We start from the raw sequence: 20,550 nt of genomic DNA, 5'->3' as shown, positions 1-20,550 counted from the left end.
TGCTTGACTCTATTTTACTTCTTTCTGACCAAGAAACAAGGTGGTAAAATAAGAAATACACATCTCTTAAAAGTCCTTAACATCAGATTTAGCTATGCTGGTGCACTGTTTTTTCTGTGTATGCAATGCTGCTTCTCATCTCCAGATGTGCTCCTTCCTTGTCCGGTCCCATTCCTTTGATTTCATGGTTGGAAAATGTGTTGTATGTTTTCTCCTCTGTCCCAGGAGAAGATGGTGAAGAAATGGCCTGCACTCAGAATGGACAGATGTACCTGAACAGGGATATTTGGAAGCCCTCACCGTGCCAAATCTGTGTCTGTGACAACGGAGCCATTCTTTGCGATGAAATCCTGTGTCAGGATCTGCTGGAGTGTGAGAACCCCCAGGTGCCCCCGGGAGAGTGCTGTCCTGTGTGTCCCCACACCCCACGGGATTTTGACCCCACCATTGGTAAGAGCCTTTTCTAGTTTGGAAGGAGAGACAGCCCAAAGAACTAGGAAGCTTGTGAGATTGAAGTTCCCAATGCTATTTTCATGGTGAAAATTTAAGTCTGAAAATTGTAGATTCTTGGCAGTTACCATCCCTCTTGGGCTGCCCCATAGCTGACTCTAAACAGTTTGCTTTAGACTGTGAGTCTGATATAAGCCCAAATGGCTTTACAGCTAAAAGATTGGTCTGAATCTGTCTTGATATTTTGAGGAGGTTGAAATCTGTCTTCTTTTTGTGGTTCACCTGAAAGATAAATATATATAATAAACATATGAAGGTAAATATATATAACTATATATGATAAGTGCATTCTTTCAAGTGCTCAGTTCAGGGACCCTCTAATAAATGTAAACTGAGTTAATTTAAAATGTTTTCCTTTTTTGTGATATAAAAGAAGTGTGAATTATTATTGACTCTCTATTTGCATCTTTTGTGTTATATACCTTAAAGATTATGTCCAGTTCTTCTTCCTGGAGGGACTTGGATAAAGGAGTCTCCCTTCAATTTTCCTAAAAGAAAATTTTTTACCTTGCAATTAAAGCTACATAATACTTTGTATTAAATGATTAGAGCTACATTCAATGTATAATAATTAATTTCTTCAGGAGATACAATTGCTGTTAATAAGCTTAATATTAAACAAAGTAGTGATAAAGACCAAAGCAGGGACTTGTGTAATTAAGCAGTGAAGCAAGATGTGGTGAGCATTAATAAATAGGTGGTGCTCAGTTTTGGGAGGCATTGTGCCAACATCAGCAGGGTACAACCAGCAAATAAAAAAGCAGTAGGAATACATTCCCAAATTTCTTACTGTAATTCGAGGTATTTATAAAATATTCTTCTGAAGGATTTTGTGGGCATGAATGTGGCTATATGACTGAATGCATGCCCATGGCAGTGCAGGTGCTTTATAAAAAAGAAAAGGTCAAAACTTCTCTGTGAGTTCTGTCTTCTGAAAAATACCATGTAATATGTTGTGGATCCATCAACAGTGACTGTTGCAGTCAGTAATAAAGGTTCCCTTGACCTCCTGTCAGTCGTTAGGCCAGCATCTGACACTCCCCCACAAGACACTCTGCTTTCCCAAAGTGTTTTTTGTTATTCTGTGCAATGAGGGAAAAGGCTGAGAATCAGAGGACTTTTTTGCACAGTGTTGTGATTCCTCACACCTGAACCAGGGAGTGTTGTGTGTCCCTGGGAACTCCCCCAGCTCCCTATAGGCAATGCACCATCCCTTCTGCGTTTAGGATCAGGGATGGCTCTAGCTGCAACACCTCCACTCAACTCTTACTGTATTGTCTCTCAGAGTAAAGCCACTAATTTCTTCTCTTTTCTTCTTTTGTCCTTTCTCATAGGTAGAGGAAGAAAGGTAAGATTTTCTTTACTTTTTTTAGAATGTATTACTACTGTTAAAAGATTCCCATGCACCTCCTTGAACCCTGTCACAAAAAATATACATAATCCCTGTTAAAAACACGTAGCTCTTTCTCTTGGCCTTCCTTGGTTGGAAGGGAGGTTGCAGTGCACAGGAAAAAAAACGTTGGGATGCCGGCAGAAATCCTGATCTTAATATAGAGAATCCCCTGGCTGAAAATCCCTGCTGTCTACATCAAAGGAATTCCAGTTGGGGTAGTTTGGGTGTGTCACCTCTAGCAGTGCCACAGGCTGAGGGAGGAAGGGGCCGTTCTGTCAGTAGATGCTGAACTGTTAAAGCTTGCAGCTGGTTTTTGTGCTGAGGCTGAGCTGCCCAGTGGGCAGGAGGCAGCACTGGAATCGTGTCCTTGCCCAGAGCCACGGTTCTGTGGGCAGCTTCTCTCATTGTGTGCGATTAAACAAAGGGGAGACCTGTTCTCACAGAAGAAATTAAGGCATTCCCATAAATAGGCTTCTAAGATAGTAAGCAACTGCAAGAAATAATTGAAATAACTTTTAGATGATCGAGTACATGCACTCACCAAAACTAAGTGCTCTCTATGCAGAGGTAGTTTATAGAAATAAATAGACTGCACCCACCTTATTATTTATTACTTGATAAGCAAGGCAGGATTTTTTTTGTCTTTGCAAAGTCCTCTTTTTTTCCTTAAAAAAACAATTACCACCGGTAGGTCTAAACCCAGTTATTTGATGTAACATACAATCATTGTCAACACATTCAGCTCAAAGAAAAGTCAATTGTCAAGTGCTGTTGTCCTTCACTCTGAAGCTATGCAATATCACTGTCTTCTGTCCCTAGGCTGCAGATGAATTTCTATATCCATGGATTTGATGATACATATTTTAATTTAGCATCTTGAAGAAATGGAATCTAAATACTGCTCTAGGCTCTGTATTTCACATGAATCAAGTCATCCAACAACAGAACTCCAATGTATTTTCTAACACTTTCTCGCAGTTCTAACAGAAAAGTTATATTTTTTTTTTAGTTTAATTCATATTTCAGACAGTATGTTATGCAGCTAGAGGATAACGTTAATTTATACCCTTCATTTAATCAGTGTCCATAGGCATTAAAATAATAGGGATTATTTGTCACAGGTACTTTAATTTAGTCTTGCTGTATTTTTAAGGAAGCCTTGCTTTTTGTCACAGTCACAGGGATAGTATTGGTGAAACTGGTACTGTTAATTGCACTTGCACTTCTTTTCTGGCATCTGATGTCTTGGTATCTTTTTCCTACAGGGACAAAAAGGAGAACCTGGAATAGTGCCACCTGTAAGTCAATATTTTCCTCATCCATCAGCACACACTAGAAGTGCACATATTAGTGCTTTAAAGCAGAATTGCAGTAATGAAGTAAATACAACAAAACCGTACAGCCTAGGAATGAAAGGAGTGGAATTAAGTATGCTGTTTCACATAGGTAGCACTAGAAATTCCTGTAAGTTTTATGGCAGAAGAACTAAATCTTTATTTTTATGGTTAGATTTTTGTATAAGTGTAATAGTAAATTAGTATCTAGAAAGGGGTGAAATATAATTTCATTATGTATTTATTCTTTTCTAATGTGAAGACAGATTTAAATAATCAATAAGTTGAGCCTAAATCATTGTAATTCAATTATTTATTAAATCTTTTTTTAGAGGAGCAGTGATACTTCCAAGATTTTTTTCTCACATCACTAATAAAAAGACTCCAAACTGGAAAAAGATAACCAGTGGAAATCATATTTACTACATTTTCCTCCCCCTTTCCCTAAAGAGCCTTTTAACTTGCTTGGTGCTTTAATGCCCTGCCTTGCTATTTGCTTTTCAGTACCTGATTTTCTGTAGTCACATACGCAGCGTGGTGACTTTAATTCCTATTCCCTGCTCTAGGTGTCGGGCATACGAGGCCGCCCGGGACCAGCCGTGAGTATTTTTGATCCTCTGCTTCTCTGCTGAGGCATCTGCCACCTTCTGCCGTGCCTGGTTTGTGCTGGGAGGGTGATGTGAAGGAGGATTCTTCCAAGCCTCATCTGCAGAGCTAAGGAGGAGCTCGGAGGAGATGATGATGGGATGTTTTTAGCAGAGTCAGGTCAGCCCACCCCAGGGTGAATGGATGTGTGCTTGTAGCACATGGCATCTGGGGCCCTTAGTGCCTGCTGGATGCTGGGGAATGCCACAAAGCAGGAGCAGGAGGAGCTGCAGGATGCTCTGTGCTGTGGCTGAGCACACAGCAGTCCTGGACTAGCAGGAAGGGTGTTTCAAACCTGTACATCCACGCCTCCATGAGGAGGAGAAGAACCTCCAGCATTCAGAAAACCTTTGCTGTAGAGCACATGAGAGATGAAACCATTTTGAAGATCTCTCATCATGGTTCTGCTCCCTTCTGGCAATGTCCAGTTTAGAAGAAACATTGAATACTTAGTGATTGTAGCTGTTTTCTTCATGATGATGTAGAAAAACCCCACAAATTATTTTTCATTTTAGCACTGGATTTCATATTTGCAGAGCTTTATTAATCATTAGGTAGTTTAAAAGAGTTTAAATATTTTAAATAAAAGAGTTAAACTTTAAAATAGTTTAAAGCTTAAAGTATTTATTTTGTTCTTTTAGGGACCTCCAGGCTCACAAGGACCACGAGGAGAACGAGGACCAAAGGGAAGACCTGTAAGTTATTAAATATCTCAGAAATAAAGTACCTGAATCAACCTCAAAAGATTAAATGGCTTTAAACTGTCTCTATGTCTTCTAGAGTTACCAAAACTGTCCTCGTATTTTCCAGGAATCAGGTAACAAACAGGAAAACATTTCTATTTCATCACTGCTGGGGTCGATTGAAACCTGAATATTTTGAGAAATGGACGGAGGTTTAGCAGTAATTCCACCAAAGCCATACTTTCTCAACAAACATTCTCAGGCAGAAGTGGAACATCACGTTCCCTTGACTGGAACTCGATGGCTGTTTGCTGGTGACTGCTGTGCAGCAGAAGCAGTGTGAGCTGTGTGGCTCAGAGCACTGCAGAAAACACAAAGCTCAGGGGTTAATATGTGACTACATTTGTTGGTATGCTGGTGAATAATGTAACCAGGATTGCTCAGTGGAAATAAAGACTTCATAAGGGAATTTCGATGTCTGCATGTGGAGAACCACAGAAAGGCCAAAAAGGAGTGCCTGAAAATACCCCAGATGACATGTTCCTTTTGAAAAAGCTAGGTCGAAGAGCAGAAGCTGCTAAAAGCATATTTGAGAGTGGAATCATTGTAATTTCAATGTGGATATTTTCCTATCCCTCAGGAGAGAGCAAGCCAATACTGAGGTTAGGCATAGGCCTAAAGCAGAATCTCTTGCCCTGTTTCCAGTGTGTGCCTGCTGTCTGTAGATGGCAATGGCATTGTTAAAGCAGAGCTCTAAGTGTGTAGCCTCTTGGAGATGCTTGCCAAGCCACTGCTGCTTTTCAGATCTCCAGAAGACATTTGTCAGAAGGAGCATTGATACTCATTGATATCAATGCTTAATAGAACTCTGGGAGCACTTGTGCATTCTTGGGGGTGCACAGAGAAATCTTGACTTGCATTTTCTCACTGAAGCTGTGTCTGAAGTGCTTTCCTAATGTGCAGTATTGTCAATGAAATGCTAAATAAATTCTGATTCCCTGCCATGCACCCCTCGTGTCTCTGCAGAGTGGTGGCTACAAGCTAAAATCCCAAAAGGCTGTAAATGGCTTTGAGTCCTTTTGACACAGGTTATTATTCTGCTTTGAAGGAATAACAAAGGATTGAGGAGCAGCTCCTTTGCAAATATTCCATCACAGGTTCTGATGAGCTGTGTGTGTGCCAGAGTGTGGGTCTGAGACCAAGAGTGCTGCTCACAGAGACACAGTGGCTGCCATTGCAGGGGTTTTATTTTTACTTGTGGGAAAGAAATTTTAGCTCACACCTGCAGTTTATATTATGGAAAAAGCCCCTCATGGAGCAGATAACCTTCTACAGACTGCCTTTGTAAAATGAATGTGGTTAAATACATTACTCACTGGGGACATTACTAATGCACTAAGCACATTTCCAAGCTGTTTATTTATTTCTTCAGGTTGTTTTTTGTTGTTCTTTAAAATCAGGCTCCTCCTGACTAGTGAGCAGAAAGAACTCAACCTTGCTGTGTATCTCCACTATTTACAAAAGCAGGACCCTTGGATGTAAAATGAATTCAGGAATATTAGCATATTTTTAACATCAGATTCTTTGCTAGTGTAACAGTGAGAGACAACTAGGGGATAGCATGGCTGCATTTTCAGAATGCATCCAGGGAGGGGGAGTTTTGGAGCATGATGACATTTTAGTTGTTAACAAATGGTCTTTTGAGGACAGAAAATAAACTTGGACATCCTCAGAACTATTCATATGTTTTTATTTTTCTGTGGATTTACACTCAGTTTTACTTGCAGTAGCAGTTTAAGTAGATAGAAGTTTGGGAGTGTCCTATCATGAGCTGCTTTTTCCTTTTATTTTATTACATGCAAAACCTTTAATTGTTTCCTGACCAGCAGCAGCGGTGGGCCAGAATGAGAAAATTGTGTGTTTTAATGGTGCCACCTCGTGGCATTTGTGAGAATCTTTTTCCTTTTTCTTCTTTTTTTTCCCCTTCCCTTCTCTTTTTCTTTTTTTCTTTTTCTAACCTTATTGACATTGAACTGCTGAAAGAAAATGAAAAGGTTTTTTTCTATACATATTAACATATAAATACTGTAAAAGAAATAAAATTATAATCAATACTTTATTGAAAACCCACCAAACCGGTTATATTCCACTAGTTACTTGCTGCTTACAAATACAAACATGCATTTTGATGAGTTTTTGGTTATGAGGTATGCAGTTGCTCTTGAAGCAGCTTGAGTTTTGGTGACTAAAAAGTAGGCCCTTTTCTAAAAAGAAATTGAAAAAGGCCTTTTTCTCTATTAGATTTTGTTATGGGGTCTTGTGTGGGTATTGAAAATCAGCAATCCAACAGAGACTTGCCAAATTCTTTATTGTGGTTTTGTGGGGCTTTTTTCTCTAATGCTTAGCTTTGTTTTCTTTTTGTTTTGAGAACAAACAAATAAGGTATCTCATTCTTTTCCTCCTTGGGACAGTAAGCACTTTTAGGTTTGTCACTTGTGTTTATAACAGATATAATTCACAGCTCCTTCTGTGAACCATAGTAGTTCAAACCGTACTACTCCAGACATAAATTCCATGAAATGTACTCTAGACACAGTCCCCACCTATGGAAATCCTGGCAATCTGTCTGATTGTTAATTGTGTTTGAAAAGATGACTCAGTGAGCCAGGCTTCTAAAATTTTATGTCTAAAGATTCTTAAAAAGGAAGAACTCCTTACCTAGTCTAAAACTGTTCCTTGCCGTGGCCAAGCATTTTATTCTAATGAAAAAAAGTAGTAACAAACACTTTAAAGTCTGCATTTATGATTGAAGCATGTCTGTATTAGCCCCATTACTATTCATTTTGTTCCACTAATGTTTTATTAGCTGCCTCCATATTTAATTTTAGTCCTTATATGAGTTGAGTGCAGTTTAGGAATTAAAAGTGGGAGTCACATTTAAATGAGAGCCACAGGGTGGACTCTAACCTGTTCTGTAAATACTAGAGGTGACTTCAACACCAGGTAACTTTCCCTGCCTTTCTGGTATTATAACTGTGTTGAGAATTCAACAGTGGTATGAACTGCCTAAACTAGCCATGATGCCAAGTAGGCTGTAAAAATCCAGGATTACTTTGGAGTTTCCTAAGCCTCTGTGTATATTTACACTTACCTGAGCTGTACTCATTTTAGAAGTGAATTAACTTCATTCTACATGGTGTGAAAAGCCAGAGAGTTTTTCAGGAATAGAATACTCTAGTATGGAGTGATAGGAGGCCTGGGTTTCTAAAAAAACCTGTGATAGAAATTACTGCAGTTTACTTAAGTGTTAGATTAATGATTAATTTCAGCCAGTGCTGCTGATCTCAAGGTGGGAACAGAGCTTTAGGGATGTTGTTTGTTTGAAGATCTTTCTGTAGAAATACAGATTTATCCCAAAGAGGCAGGTGTTTGCCAGTTACAATGATTTCAGTGAATATCTTTGCACACTGCTGGCATTCCTGATTTTCTTTGTAGGGTCCTCGTGGTCCTCAGGGGATTGATGGGGAACCTGGTATCCCTGGCCAGCCTGGTGACCCTGGTCCTCCAGGGCACCCCACTCACCCAGGACCAGATGGAATAAGCAGGGTAAGTTTTACCTTTGCTCTAGCTGAAAGTGGAGTGTTGGACCAGACCCATGTGATGTAAATGGTGACTTGCCTTGGGTTCCATGACCATGGAACTCTGTGCCTGCACTTCCCTCCTCCCAGTCATGGGGGACAGCAGCTAGTGGCACTGCAAATTCTGCCAGAAACTGGGACAAGCTAAGTGTGAGAAACCTGGGAAAGGATGCACCTTTCACAGCAGATTTTAGCATCTAGCAAAGCCAAACTGCCCTAATCTAGAACCACCACAAGGGTTCTTTTACTTCCACCAGCCAAGGGATCTGACCAATAGTACAGAGGAAATCACTGCAGCAAATTAGCAATATAGAAAAGTGAAAATTAAGATAGAGGAATTATAAATAACGAATGAGAGAAACTAAAATGTGGTTGATTATACTTGCTGGAATTATTCAGACCAAGACTGAGAAGATTAAGTGTGAAATTGTTTGTGAAAGCAAGGCTAACCAGCCATAGATACAGACAAGGTACTCTGCAAAACTTTTTTCTCCTCCCCCTTCTATTGTACACTAATTATGGTTGATAATTAAATACATATTTGAATTTGTCAAGTGTATTCAGTTACATATTTATTGCTGTTTTGACACCTGTTTTGATTTCTTATTCCATTGTTCCTGAGATGTTACTGAAAACAATAGTTATAGTGACAAAAATTTGTAATATTCATATTAGGCCATAGCTTGCAACTTTGGGCAGCATTTCACGACTTAACCACATTTCCCAACAGTTCTGTATCCAGCAAACTCAGCCCAAGTAAATATCCTGAGCACCCAGGAATCTCTTAGAATCACAGAAGCACCACACTGGGTGCTAGGCCATTATCCTACAGAAAATTCCACAGAAAATATGGAAGAAAGGCGTGGCTGGAAATCTAAGACAATTTTGTTTGCCTGAGGTGAGAGACAGGAACACAATCTCCAGCCTTTAGAAAATTATTTTGGGGACCAATCCAATGAGGAACTAACTGTAAATGTTGGGAGATTGGAATCCATTTTTGAACTGTTTCTTGTTTTCAGCCCCTGCAAGCTCTGGCCTGCCATGAGTGAGGCTCTGGCTCTGAATGAAGCAAAACAAAAGTGTTGATTTCAACTATTTGCTTGCATAAGATGGAGGGCACTGAAATGTCTCTCTTCTTTAGTTAATTGGTCTCTGTGAATTGATAGGAACAGGAGTGGCTTTCAGCTTTGCTGGATAAGGGCAAGATGCTTCAAAATTCTAATTTGTCGTAATTAAATCAGCTACATTTTCATTTATCTTAAAATATTTCTGAACTTGAAGCATGGTAAGTGAAAAAAAGACATGAAGGAATATGGCAGATTTGTTTTAGATTTGTAGGTCATGAAAAAACATAATTAATTTAGTGGGAGACTTTCCTCTTTTTAGGTAATTTTACACTTGTTTAATATTAAAGTGGAAATAGAACAGTAAGCATATAATATGTTCACATGGTCTTTGAAGCTTCAGAAACCTCAAATTTATGGGAGAGACAAATTTTGTTTTAAACCAAGAATTTAGCTGTTAGCACTGCAAAAGCAAGGTAAATAATGAAGATGTGATTGCATGGATTTTTGCCTTACAAACCATCACAATGACTATAATCTAAAATCACCCATCTTATTTCCCCAGCCCTTTTCAGCTCAGATGGCAGGACTGGATGAGAAGTCTGGACTTGGTAGTCAGATGGGACTGATGCCTGGTGCAGTGGTAAGAACACATTAGCCCTGGATTGTAAGAGAGGCTGGAATTGAATCCAAAAACCCAAAAGGGAATTCATCCTCTACAGCTTCCTGTGCCTCTAGAACCTGGATGTACAGTATATTCTAGCAGAGTTTTGCACAGTGCCTGGGGGAAAAGTGCTTTTCTGTTAAATGACATCTTCTCCCACCTCTGTGGGTCCTTCTGAAATATATCAGCTACCAACAGTAAGGTGCAGGAGAAAAAACAGCTCCTCTCGAGTCACTGCAGAGTGACTGAAAGTTGTCAGGTATAACACAAAGCAGAATAAACAAGTAAATAACTTATTTTCACATGTGACATCAAATGAAGGATTTTTTGGTAGTAATTAAAAAGAATTACTCCAAAACCAGCTCCTAACTCCAATCTATGCTTTGTTATTTCAAGACAGACTTCCTCTTTCTCCAGTGGGCCCAGTTTTTCACTGGCATCCCTCACTGTTTAGATACGCCCTTTGCTTTGAGTGCAATGGGGACTTTATGGTAACACTGAAATTTTCTACTCTGTGAGAGCTGTTTCACCACCCTAAGCTTTCTCTTCTGGAACTCTTGGGGTTGCTTCTTAATAATACTTCTCTTTGTATTTGATATCTTGGAAATACTGTTACCCTCTTTGCTGATATTTTTAACATCTATTCTGAAGGAAACCATCCTTTACTGATTTTACTGCCCATGAGTTTGCCCACCTGAATCTTATCCAAGTCCCCACTAGTAGCTTTCAAAATCAGTTCCAATATGATATGAAAGATTCTAAAGATAATTTGATACTTTGCCTTAGGACTAACATTTGCAGTGATTTCTTCAAAGAAATTTTTGATAACGCCTCTCTCCAGTGAATTTGCTTTCTGAACATAAAATGATTTGTTCAACAAGTCCGTCCTGCTTTGCTGCTTTCATTGTTTTGCTCAATCCTTTCACTCAGTTTTTCTCAAGGTGTTGCATCTCTTGTACCACCTCCTCTCTTACCATTCTCAAATATTATTAACTTTAATGTTAATATATCTATGGCCTTACACAAAGTCTGCTAAAGTCAGTTGGCACTCATTGTCTTTGGATTGATTCATCACATTAAGTGACCTTCTTTTTTCCTTCTCTTGTAAACTGGGTAACTGACAGCTGAAAGACAGTTATGTTTCTAATGTTTATTAGCTTTTTTAAAATGGCCCATTGCTAACTCTTCTACATTTGCTTTGTAAAAATTAGTTAAAAAATTGAGTTTTAAAAGACATAAGTCTTGAATTTCTGTCAAAATGGATGGTTGTCCGTTATAGATAGTTTTGTATTCCTAGACCCAAGATAATTACTTTCAAACAAGATAATGTTTCTTTCATGTCACAAGTTACAATTAGGCTTGAGATTGTTCCTAAACGTCCCATGACACTTTCTAAGGGACAATCTGAGTTTTGTGTAACTAACCACAATGATTTGGAAAGCACTTTTGGTGGTTTGTATGATACATTTAAACACGTCCTTTCATTACTGCTGTTCAGCTCATGACTGAGAACAAGAAGATTAATTTGTCATTGATTCCATTATGAGATTCATCTGAGTAATGACATTTCCTTCAAGTGAAGACTATTCCCCCCAACTCTTATTTTGTTACCACATTTTTTTCATGGAGCTAGACAGGCTGTTTGGTTATTGTGATTCCAGAGTGTGAGGTTGCAGGAAGCAGCCAAGTCCATATTTTCAGCTGCTAATGAAATTACTCCCGTGGCTTTTGGACTTTGAAGATTTCATTCAATGTGTGCTTATGTTTCATAACTCCAATTTTCTGAGTAAAAACCTTTCAGACTGTAGAAATGCTGGTGGACACTATCAAGCCATTAGGATGAATCTTACTTGGGAAAGGTTGTTTTTCAGTGTGTAACAAATTGTGTGTTCAACAGGGTCCAGTGGGTCCAAGAGGTCCTCAGGGTCTCCAAGGAAAACAAGTGAGTGCTTCACCTCAGGGGAATTAATTGGCCAGAGATGAAGGCAGAGCTTGTAGTGAGTGGGGTTTGAGCATCTCTGGGGCAGTGTCCATCCTCAGTGACTTGTGGCTGAATGCTCCTTCATCCAGCAGGGAATTTAAACAAGGGCTCTGCTCCAGATGGACTCAATACACAGGAATTGGCTCCAAAAGAACACTTTATTACATCTTTAACAGTGTTTTAACCCAACACATTTTTTAATGAGTGAGCAGCAATGAAAATGGAGATTGTTCTGATTTTGGTATTGGCATGGTGTTAAGTTTCCAGTGGGGTTTGTGTATGGCACAGGATTTATCTACAGCTTGAGGGGTTTTAGTATCCAACTTTCACTCATGTGGAAATGTGAACTGGTTCTGAATTAGAATCCAGACTCTCACATAGGCTGTGATTTTCCTGGTCATGGATTTTAAATTATATCCTTATAATTACTTTTGGAATTTGTAACTGTATTAATCTTTGGTTAATTTTAGGGTGGTGCTGGCCCCACAGGCCCACCTGGTGAACCTGGAGATCCAGGACCTATGGTAAGACCAATAAATGCAAACATTCCTGCAATAGAATTGCAAATATGCTGTACTTCTTTATTTCAGAAGAGAATTTTTGTCATGTTGTTTCAGCTGAAACTATTAAGTAACTTCATTGAAGAGTTGTGGTGTTCAAAGCATGTTGTCCTGGGTCAGTGAATTTAAGTTGTTTTGAATGTGAATGGCAATGATTATATTAGAAACAATCATTCTCACTTTTCCAGCACAGGCCTGAGGATGCTTAGGCACTGGTAAAACCATACCAGATAGTGTAACTTACAAAAGGATGATGAGAATACTTTTTTAGAGGCAACAAAATGATTCAAAAGTAAAAGCAAGAGCCAGAAATTGGAAGCAACAACAACTGTGGTTTTTAATATTTTGAGGTTTTCTTCTTAAAGCATCCATCCTGTATTTTAATATAATATAATGCAGGTTTTCTAGCGTGTGGATTGTTAGAAAGAGTACTACAAAACTGAGCAAATGTGCTTAGGCATAAAATCTTTCCTTTCCTACATCTTTTGTTTTTGTAAAACCAGACTTTGAAATGGAGTAAACAGATATTTAAGTGATGGCTAAACTGACTTCTCAACAAATACATTTATTTCTTAGGGGCCAATTGGTTCTCGTGGACCAGAGGGACCTCCAGGCAAACCTGGTGAAGATGTAAGTTTGTTATTCTTTGTATCCTGCTTTATTTTTAATAAAATAAACATTGGCATCTGTGAGACAGTGACTAACCAGCAGATGTGCCTGTTGTAAATACTATTGTCTGCTTTCCTTTGTAATTGTACTCCTCATTAAATCCAGCATCACAACTGTGAATCTTGGCAACCATTTCCCAACTCCTCCTTTCTTTTCCTTACATGTCATCATCATACCTAAAGTCTATGCACCATCTCTAATTCTTGCCTCAGTGAGTTCTTAACTGAGATAATCTTTCAGGAAATCAAACATAATGATAAATCACAGGGGGTCACTTGGAGGCATCTCCTCTCTTCTGGGATTGCATGTTGGGTTAGAAGGGCTGTAATGGCAGCATGCACGTGTGTATGGACAAGATTTTAGTATTTAATTTCTTTAAAAAATGATAATTGATTATGTTCCTAACTGATTTTTTTCTTTATCCATGTATGCATATGTTATATATGTAAAATATATGTTTTATACATATTATATGAGTGTATGTGTATTGCACAACAATAGCCTAAGACCTTACTGGTAGGTGTATAGTATTTGTTTGCAAATCACACTAAATCCATCTGAATTGTAATATATAACTTAGAAATTAGTTAGAAAACTGCAGATGCCATTTTGGTATAGAAATTAATTGTGTAACAGCCATCTTCCCATTAAACTGTACAAAGATTTTAAAGAATCTTTGGCAATAGTTAACTGTCAGTGCAGGGAAGTCAAATCTTGATGCTGCTCTAAGAACTTTCCCCATTTCCATTGTTTGGGTGTCTTTAATTGCATTTGTGAAGCACTTTGCCTTCTCTCTGACCTGAAATTGTTTTTCTGAAGCCTTCCATATTCCTTCACCCTGGTGTCCTGAGCGTATTTGAACTAATTGATGCATGTAAAGGAATATTTGGCTGTGACGCTGGAGGGCTTTGATTCATCTTCAAAATATACTTGTTTGGTTTCGCTATATTCCTATCTCAATACACAGAAAATAGTCACTATCCTAGAATGAAATTATACACATATTAAAACATTTAAACAGAAGGAGAGTCACAAGCTACAATGCAGGTAGTTTTGAATTGCTGTTCCAGTGGGAAATAACAGCAATTTGATGTGTGGTGTGAAGATGACAGAAGGTTGTCTCATTAATTCCCAGGAAAACCAGATGGCAGCACCATCTCCTGACTGGGATACCTTGTGGGCTCAGCCTTCAATTTTCCCAGTTCTTGGTTAAAAAGCCTTCGTGAGTTAATGTGTCTAATGCACATTTGCTAGGCACATATGCAGTTGATTTATGTCACTGTCATTGTTACAGCAGAGAGGATGCATAATACTGATATGACTGTCCTCATTTGTTTGAATGGAAGACTGATACCAAAGTCCATTTTCTCCTGTTTTAATATGTTCCTTTTTTTTTTTTCCCTCTTTCCTTAGGGTGAACCTGGTAGACCAGGACAATCTGGTGAGCCTGGATTTCCAGGATCTCCAGTAAGAGCATGATTATTTTAATTTTAGTAAAATAATCATATGTCATCATATGGCACTGGTTCCTTTTGACTTCATCCTGATGTGATTCATCAGTATTGCTTTTAATTATGAGAGCAAAGTTCTGCCATTCAGTTTCTGAAGTCCTTAGATCACTCCTAGGCTCCAGATCGGTGTTTGCTTTGTTGCTGAGAGGATAACGGTTGTTATTTGAGATTTCTGTTCTAAATTTATGTCACCAATATTCTGACACAAGGCACTTATCTCCCTTCTGTTAGTCTTTCCAGAGAAACTTGGTAGGAAGCTAAGTGCAAGAGAGCTTTGGTTTAATTGCTAAATGTGTTTTGGTAGCAGCTGTTGATCATGTTTCTGGACTGACGTATTCTGAAAGAACAGTTTGCAGGTCTGAGTTTCTATTTCATTTTAAGTGATTGCTCTGAATTTTGATCTCAGCTTAATTAATGTTTATCCATATTAACCCTCAAAACTTGACCTGCCACTCATCTTACTTCATTACTTTTGTTGAAATTTGAAGTTGGATCACACAACAATATAAATGATAAAGCTTTTAATGTCAGTTATAAAAATGTGTATAATGCTGAGAATAACTGCAAGTCCGTATCATCTGTGAGCTGCTCAAATGCTGTTCCTCACTATGATGAAAGTGGAGGAGTGTTAGCAATATTGGTATTGCTGCTGCCCTTATCCCCGTTAGTGCCATTATTGCTGTACTTATCTGCAGAATCAGGATTGTATTTGTTTTTTTCTTTTTCCTACCTAGGGCCCTCGAGGCTTTCCTGGGGCTCCTGGTCTCCCAGGTCTCAAAGGTCACCGGGTAAGAGAAAAGGTTTTCCCCTCTGATATAGATGATATTTCCTGGCAGTTTCAGAATGAAGATTTTTCTTTGTATCTGTGCAGAACTTGCCTACACTACAGACGAGGCAGCTGTAGCAGAATTATTGGCATTTCAGAGAAAGAAGTCCTTGTGGAAAATCAGTGCTATTCCCCTTTAAGCTGACCTCTGTATTACATGCTCCAGTGCTTTCTTCACTCTATTTTCAAATGTTCTGGGAATCTGGAAGGAGCTTGCATGAGCCCTGCCAAGCTTCAGGAGGCGCAAACCTGACAGTTCTCTCACTTTGTTGGCAAGTCTTGCATTAGGGTGGGGAACTTGAGAGGTGGATATGTTTGCAACATGGAGTGATTACAAATCACCAAGTTTTCTGGCCAGAATTTTACTTCAGGGAGGAATAAATTGGTTTCCTATGGCCCAGAGCCTCCTCCTTGTTGTTTTAGGATTTTTTTTTAAACTTTCTTGTTTTAAAAAGGAAACCAAATCCAAGGAAATGTACCTTGTACAAATGGTTTCCATTTAGGAAATGTTTAAAAATTTTATTCCATCTGTTTTCTTCTTCTTTATTTTTTTTTTTCTTTTCTTACTCTTACCACCTCAGATCTATTCTTAATACTTTAATATCAAGTTACTTTAAAAATAATAGTCTGAGTGCTCTCTGTGTGTATATATATAAAAACAATTTCTTTGTATTTTTTATATCTTACAGGGATTGAAAGGACTTGACGGTCCAAAAGGTGAAATTGGAGCAGCTGGAGCAAAGGTATTTTTATGGCCCAAACAACTAATTGTTTAAGCATGTTTTGTGTAAAACCAAAATCCTTAAAGGCAGATCTTTTGAACACAGCTTTGTACCCTCTCTGACCTTTATATGGGGAGAGAGTTCAATAGTGCCAGCCCTTCAAAACTTCAAACTTCAGCTGGGGCTGCTTGACTCCTGTAAGGGATCACTGGGTGAGCATTTGTGACATGAATGTAATACTGAAGGCAATAAAAAGGACATTGCACATTTTGCAATTCTCCACTTGGACAGTTCATGGTTCTCGTTGGCTCTATGTGACCAAGTTGAACATTTTTTAATAGAATCAAATAAAGCAATGCATAACTAAAACCTGACTTTCTTACTTCAAATAATTGTAGATTGGCTTAAAAGAAACAGGCATTGGAGAGGAGAGGGTGTATTTCAATCAAACTGACTACTTTCTTAGCTTATTCTCTTAGAATTTTTGATCTCCATTGGCACTGCACCACTCTTACAACTTCAGATCAAAGCAATGGTTACACAGGATAGCCAGCTGGAGTCAGTCCTTTCAGGATAAGTTAAAAGATGTTTTAAGAGAGCATAGAACACTTTTTTTCAGGCTTTTCCACTTTCATCATTGCTGATGTTGAAACATTTTTGGCCTGGCATAGGTGATAATTGAATGTGGGAGAGAACTATTCCTTTAGATTAAAAACATAATAAATGAAGTGAACCTTCCAAAATCGAAATTTAAATGTGACATTAGTAGTTAAGGAGAGTGTGTGTAAGAAAAGATTTCTTTCCCAAGATTGCCTACCACTTTCTGTGGAGGCAACAACAGCAGCAGTCTTGGCAGAGAGCACATAAACACTGAGAGCACATAAATATGGCATTTCCAGCAGGGTGGGGAGCAGTGTCCTTGCCATGTATGGTGCACACAGGTACCTGTGCAAATCTGCCCTTGGGTCCAACATAAGCACAGAGGACAGGGGTGAGATGTGACTCAATTTTCCTTTCACCCACTTCTCTAATTCTGTCATTTTGTTTCCTTTTCTAGGGAGAGTCCGGACCGACCGGAGCCATGGGTCCAACAGGTCCTCTAGTGAGTGTCACACGCCCTGGGTATTGCAGAAGTGGCTGTAAATACTATTGCTAGTGGGAATTCCAGGGGTCTCATACCTGTGTTTGAACTCATGGAGCTGAACTTTCTCTTCATGAAGGCTTCATTTTCTATTACCCTGACAGTGGATTTGGTCCACTGTAAGCTCTTTTTCCCCTCCAGCCACAGACATAGGTAATAATGATAAATCAGAAGGCTCAGCAGAGACTTGGCTGTAGGTGTGGTGATGGTTTCCCAACTCATGTAAATGTAGGATGATAGTTTTTTTCTTTTTTACATGTTGATGCCTCATATGGAGTGATTTCAACATGAGAAAAACTGGCTTGGGTTGCTCTGAGGTAGAACTGGAGTAATTTAGATCAGGAATGAGCTAGCTAAGAAAACCATGGACAGAGGATTTTGGAGGTTACAGTGAAGATGAGTATGCATGACCTGGAAGGGAAATGGAGAAACTTTATTTTAGAGAGTAGTTTTCATTCACATGTGGTTTTGGACAACTGAATATGCATGGATAATGTTACATGACAAAAAGTGACTCTCAGCAGTGCTTCTGGAAGAAAAACCTCTTTCTGATATCAGATAATGGCATCTCTCTGTGAAGCACTATGTTGTGTGAGAATGTAATATCCCTGATCTGGAATCTAATTTGTGAATGAGATTTAGTGAGAGAAGTTGCATTATTGTCCCTGGTGAGCATATACAGAATTTATTCTAATAAGTTTACAACTGGAAATACTGTTGGAATGGAAAAAACAGAAATTACAGTTTATTAAATTTTCACTGGGCAAGCCTGTGAGGTTGTAAGGATTTATTTGAGCTGCTACTTCTTTTCTGATATAGGACAAGACAAGTTACTCCTGCAGGAGTGCAAAAAACCAGCCCTTTTTATTATTTTGACATGATGACCTCCTAAATAATGCACTTTTTTTCCTTTCTTCAAGGGACCTAGGGGAATGCCAGGAGAAAGAGGACGGATTGGACCACAGGGTGCCCCTGTAAGTCGAATCTTCCTTCTCTCTTTTAATTCTCCTCTTGTTAACTTGAATTTAAATCCCTGGGCCTGAAAGTGTTTGCTCATATGACTTGCTAGCCACTTGTGTTGTGAGTTGAGCTCTGCAACAGCTTAAGAAAGTTAAGGGTGAACAGTTTTGTGGGGTGAGATCTTTACTATAAATTTTAAAGGTTAAAAATAGTTTTAAAATGAGAGTGGTAACCATATGGTAACTTCTCATAGCAGAGCTGCCCATGAGTCCAAATACCCTCACAGCATGATTTTCTGGGATATAAAAATGTTTCTGTGGGATTTCTTGTGAGAGGTTTTTTTCAGCAAAAATTACTAACCAGGAAATAATAATAATATGTTTCCGTTTTCTCTGGAAAAGGTTTAAAATGAAAGTTAAGATGAGATCTTTCAATTCAGATTTCAATTTAGATGAAATCTAAAAATTTAATTCCAGATAATAAAGCTATCTTCTTAAAAATACTTTGATTTTCAGCAAAAAGAGGGATTATGCTTGACATGAGATCGTATTTGAGTTAGAAATTTCATCCTGCTGCTTTTACATCCAGTGTCAAGTACTGTTTTTCTGGCATTTCTCTCCATGACTTTTATATGATCCACTTGTTTCATATGCCCCATAGAATGACACTGTCAAAATATTGTCCTTTCTGGAAATAGAGAAATCCATTAACTCAAATGGGAGCATAATTTCTTCCAGAAGTTTTCCATGACAGCGTTTGGAGGAATGTGCAATCCAGCATTTCTTCAATCGCTTTAGTATATGTAGTTTTATCACAAATACTGACAATAAATAATTAAAAAAAAATAGGTAGAATTCTTACAAATACTCTGTGTTTTCTATTTCTGTGTCTAGGGTGGACGTGGCCAGCATGGTATGCCTGGGAAGCCAGGCCCAATGGTAAGTGATTGGTTCTCACTCTGTGTTTCCACTTGCCTTTTGACACTACCAAAAAAAAAAAAAAAAAAAGAATAAGTTGGCAGTTGGTATCACTTAAGTGCATCTGGAATTAATTATCTGAGAATGATTCCTAGTTCTACTCAGTTTTAGTGCTGTCCTCTGCAAAATTGTCCTCTGTAGTTTACTCCATCTAAAGGCTTTAATTTGCAGAGGAGTTGGCCATAGCATCCCCTGGGGAGGGGATGCTCTGCTGCTCTTATGGAGTCCATATGGCAGGGAGGAAAGTGTCTCAAGTGCATGCACTGCAGTCTGAAGCAGCTCATGATTGCATCTTATCTTCCTTCCCATGCAAAGCTGGCAAATGAGGTTTGTTGTCAGCAAGAAGAAAGGCACTCACTGATAGCACAACTTGCTCCCTGCAATTGTTCCATTACCAAATGTGCCAAAGGGCCTTTTCATTAAGAACAGTCACTTTTTGAGCAGAAGGACATGTGTCTGAATGTCTGCCAAGCTGAAGAAGCCTGCCTTGCACAGCTGTGGAAGCTCTCCCACCATGGCTCTTTCCACTCAGAGTGTCCGTGTAGCAAAGGATGCTGGTTTTGATCCTACACTCCAGTCTCACACTGCCTTTGCAAAATACATTTGTGTGAATTCACACGGATCAGGGATGATTTCCACACGTACAGTTAATTTTGTGTTTCTTTGGCATGAGAAAACTGGTGATGGTTTTGTACTATTTGTGCAAGGCCAACTTCCACTTTAAAAATGTGGTATTTATGTTTGCTTTTTTTTTTGAAAGTGTTACTTGTGGGATATGGGTAACAGCTTCTAGCCATTGATGTAGTCAGCCTTTACCATTTTGTGATGTTCAGCTTAGACAAAACCAAAAACCAAACACAAACCCCAACAACCAAACACCTCAAAAGCCCTGCACCAAAAAAAACCCCTTCAACACCCTAAACCATACCTGCCTGCAGTTAGAATTTCATTCTGTGCATACTCTTTATTTACTTGTGACAAATTTCTGAGAAAAATTAATTTACCTGTGTCATCTTATTTAACAGACTGCTTTATTAAACACTTCATTAAGAAAAATTAGCTAAGAGAAGCTCAAAAAATTAGTGTAAATGCCTAAACTCAATTATTTAGTGTATCATGAAGGAAAGGTAAGTTGTTGGAAGAAACTTTCAGACAAAGAAAATATTTTTCAGTATTTAAAACAAATTATAAAGTTGAAAGAAGCTGGGTGGCAAGCTATGAGGTTTTACATGAAGCTCGTAATTTTTATTTGGCATAAAATGTGAGCTCAGC

The 20,550-nt window shown here is 38.6% G+C and overlaps 1 protein-coding gene across 1 annotated transcript in view; it reads left to right on the top strand.

Moving 5' to 3' along the window:
- The window catches only part of COL5A2 (collagen type V alpha 2 chain), a 96,557-nt gene that overhangs the window by 48,842 nt on the left and 27,165 nt on the right, over window positions 1–20,550 (top strand). Inside the window, exons 2-17 of the mRNA XM_088167773.1 lie at window positions 226–450; window positions 1,845–1,858; window positions 3,169–3,201; window positions 3,804–3,836; window positions 4,524–4,577; window positions 8,061–8,171; window positions 9,833–9,910; window positions 11,829–11,873; window positions 12,383–12,436; window positions 13,049–13,102; window positions 14,555–14,608; window positions 15,387–15,440; window positions 16,168–16,221; window positions 17,258–17,302; window positions 18,262–18,315; window positions 19,195–19,239. Of these exons, the coding sequence (XP_088023899.1) occupies window positions 226–450; window positions 1,845–1,858; window positions 3,169–3,201; window positions 3,804–3,836; window positions 4,524–4,577; window positions 8,061–8,171; window positions 9,833–9,910; window positions 11,829–11,873; window positions 12,383–12,436; window positions 13,049–13,102; window positions 14,555–14,608; window positions 15,387–15,440; window positions 16,168–16,221; window positions 17,258–17,302; window positions 18,262–18,315; window positions 19,195–19,239 (1,007 nt within the window). The remainder of the gene's footprint in view (window positions 1–225; window positions 451–1,844; window positions 1,859–3,168; window positions 3,202–3,803; window positions 3,837–4,523; window positions 4,578–8,060; window positions 8,172–9,832; window positions 9,911–11,828; window positions 11,874–12,382; window positions 12,437–13,048; window positions 13,103–14,554; window positions 14,609–15,386; window positions 15,441–16,167; window positions 16,222–17,257; window positions 17,303–18,261; window positions 18,316–19,194; window positions 19,240–20,550) is intronic.

The sequence above is a fragment of the Sturnus vulgaris genome, chromosome 7 (assembly GCF_052056855.1).
Source record: "Sturnus vulgaris isolate bStuVul1 chromosome 7, bStuVul1.hap1, whole genome shotgun sequence".
Classification (NCBI taxonomy): Eukaryota; Metazoa; Chordata; class Aves; order Passeriformes; family Sturnidae; genus Sturnus; species Sturnus vulgaris.
Note: the sequence above shows the minus strand (reverse complement) of the source record. Positions and strands in the feature narration are given on the sequence as shown.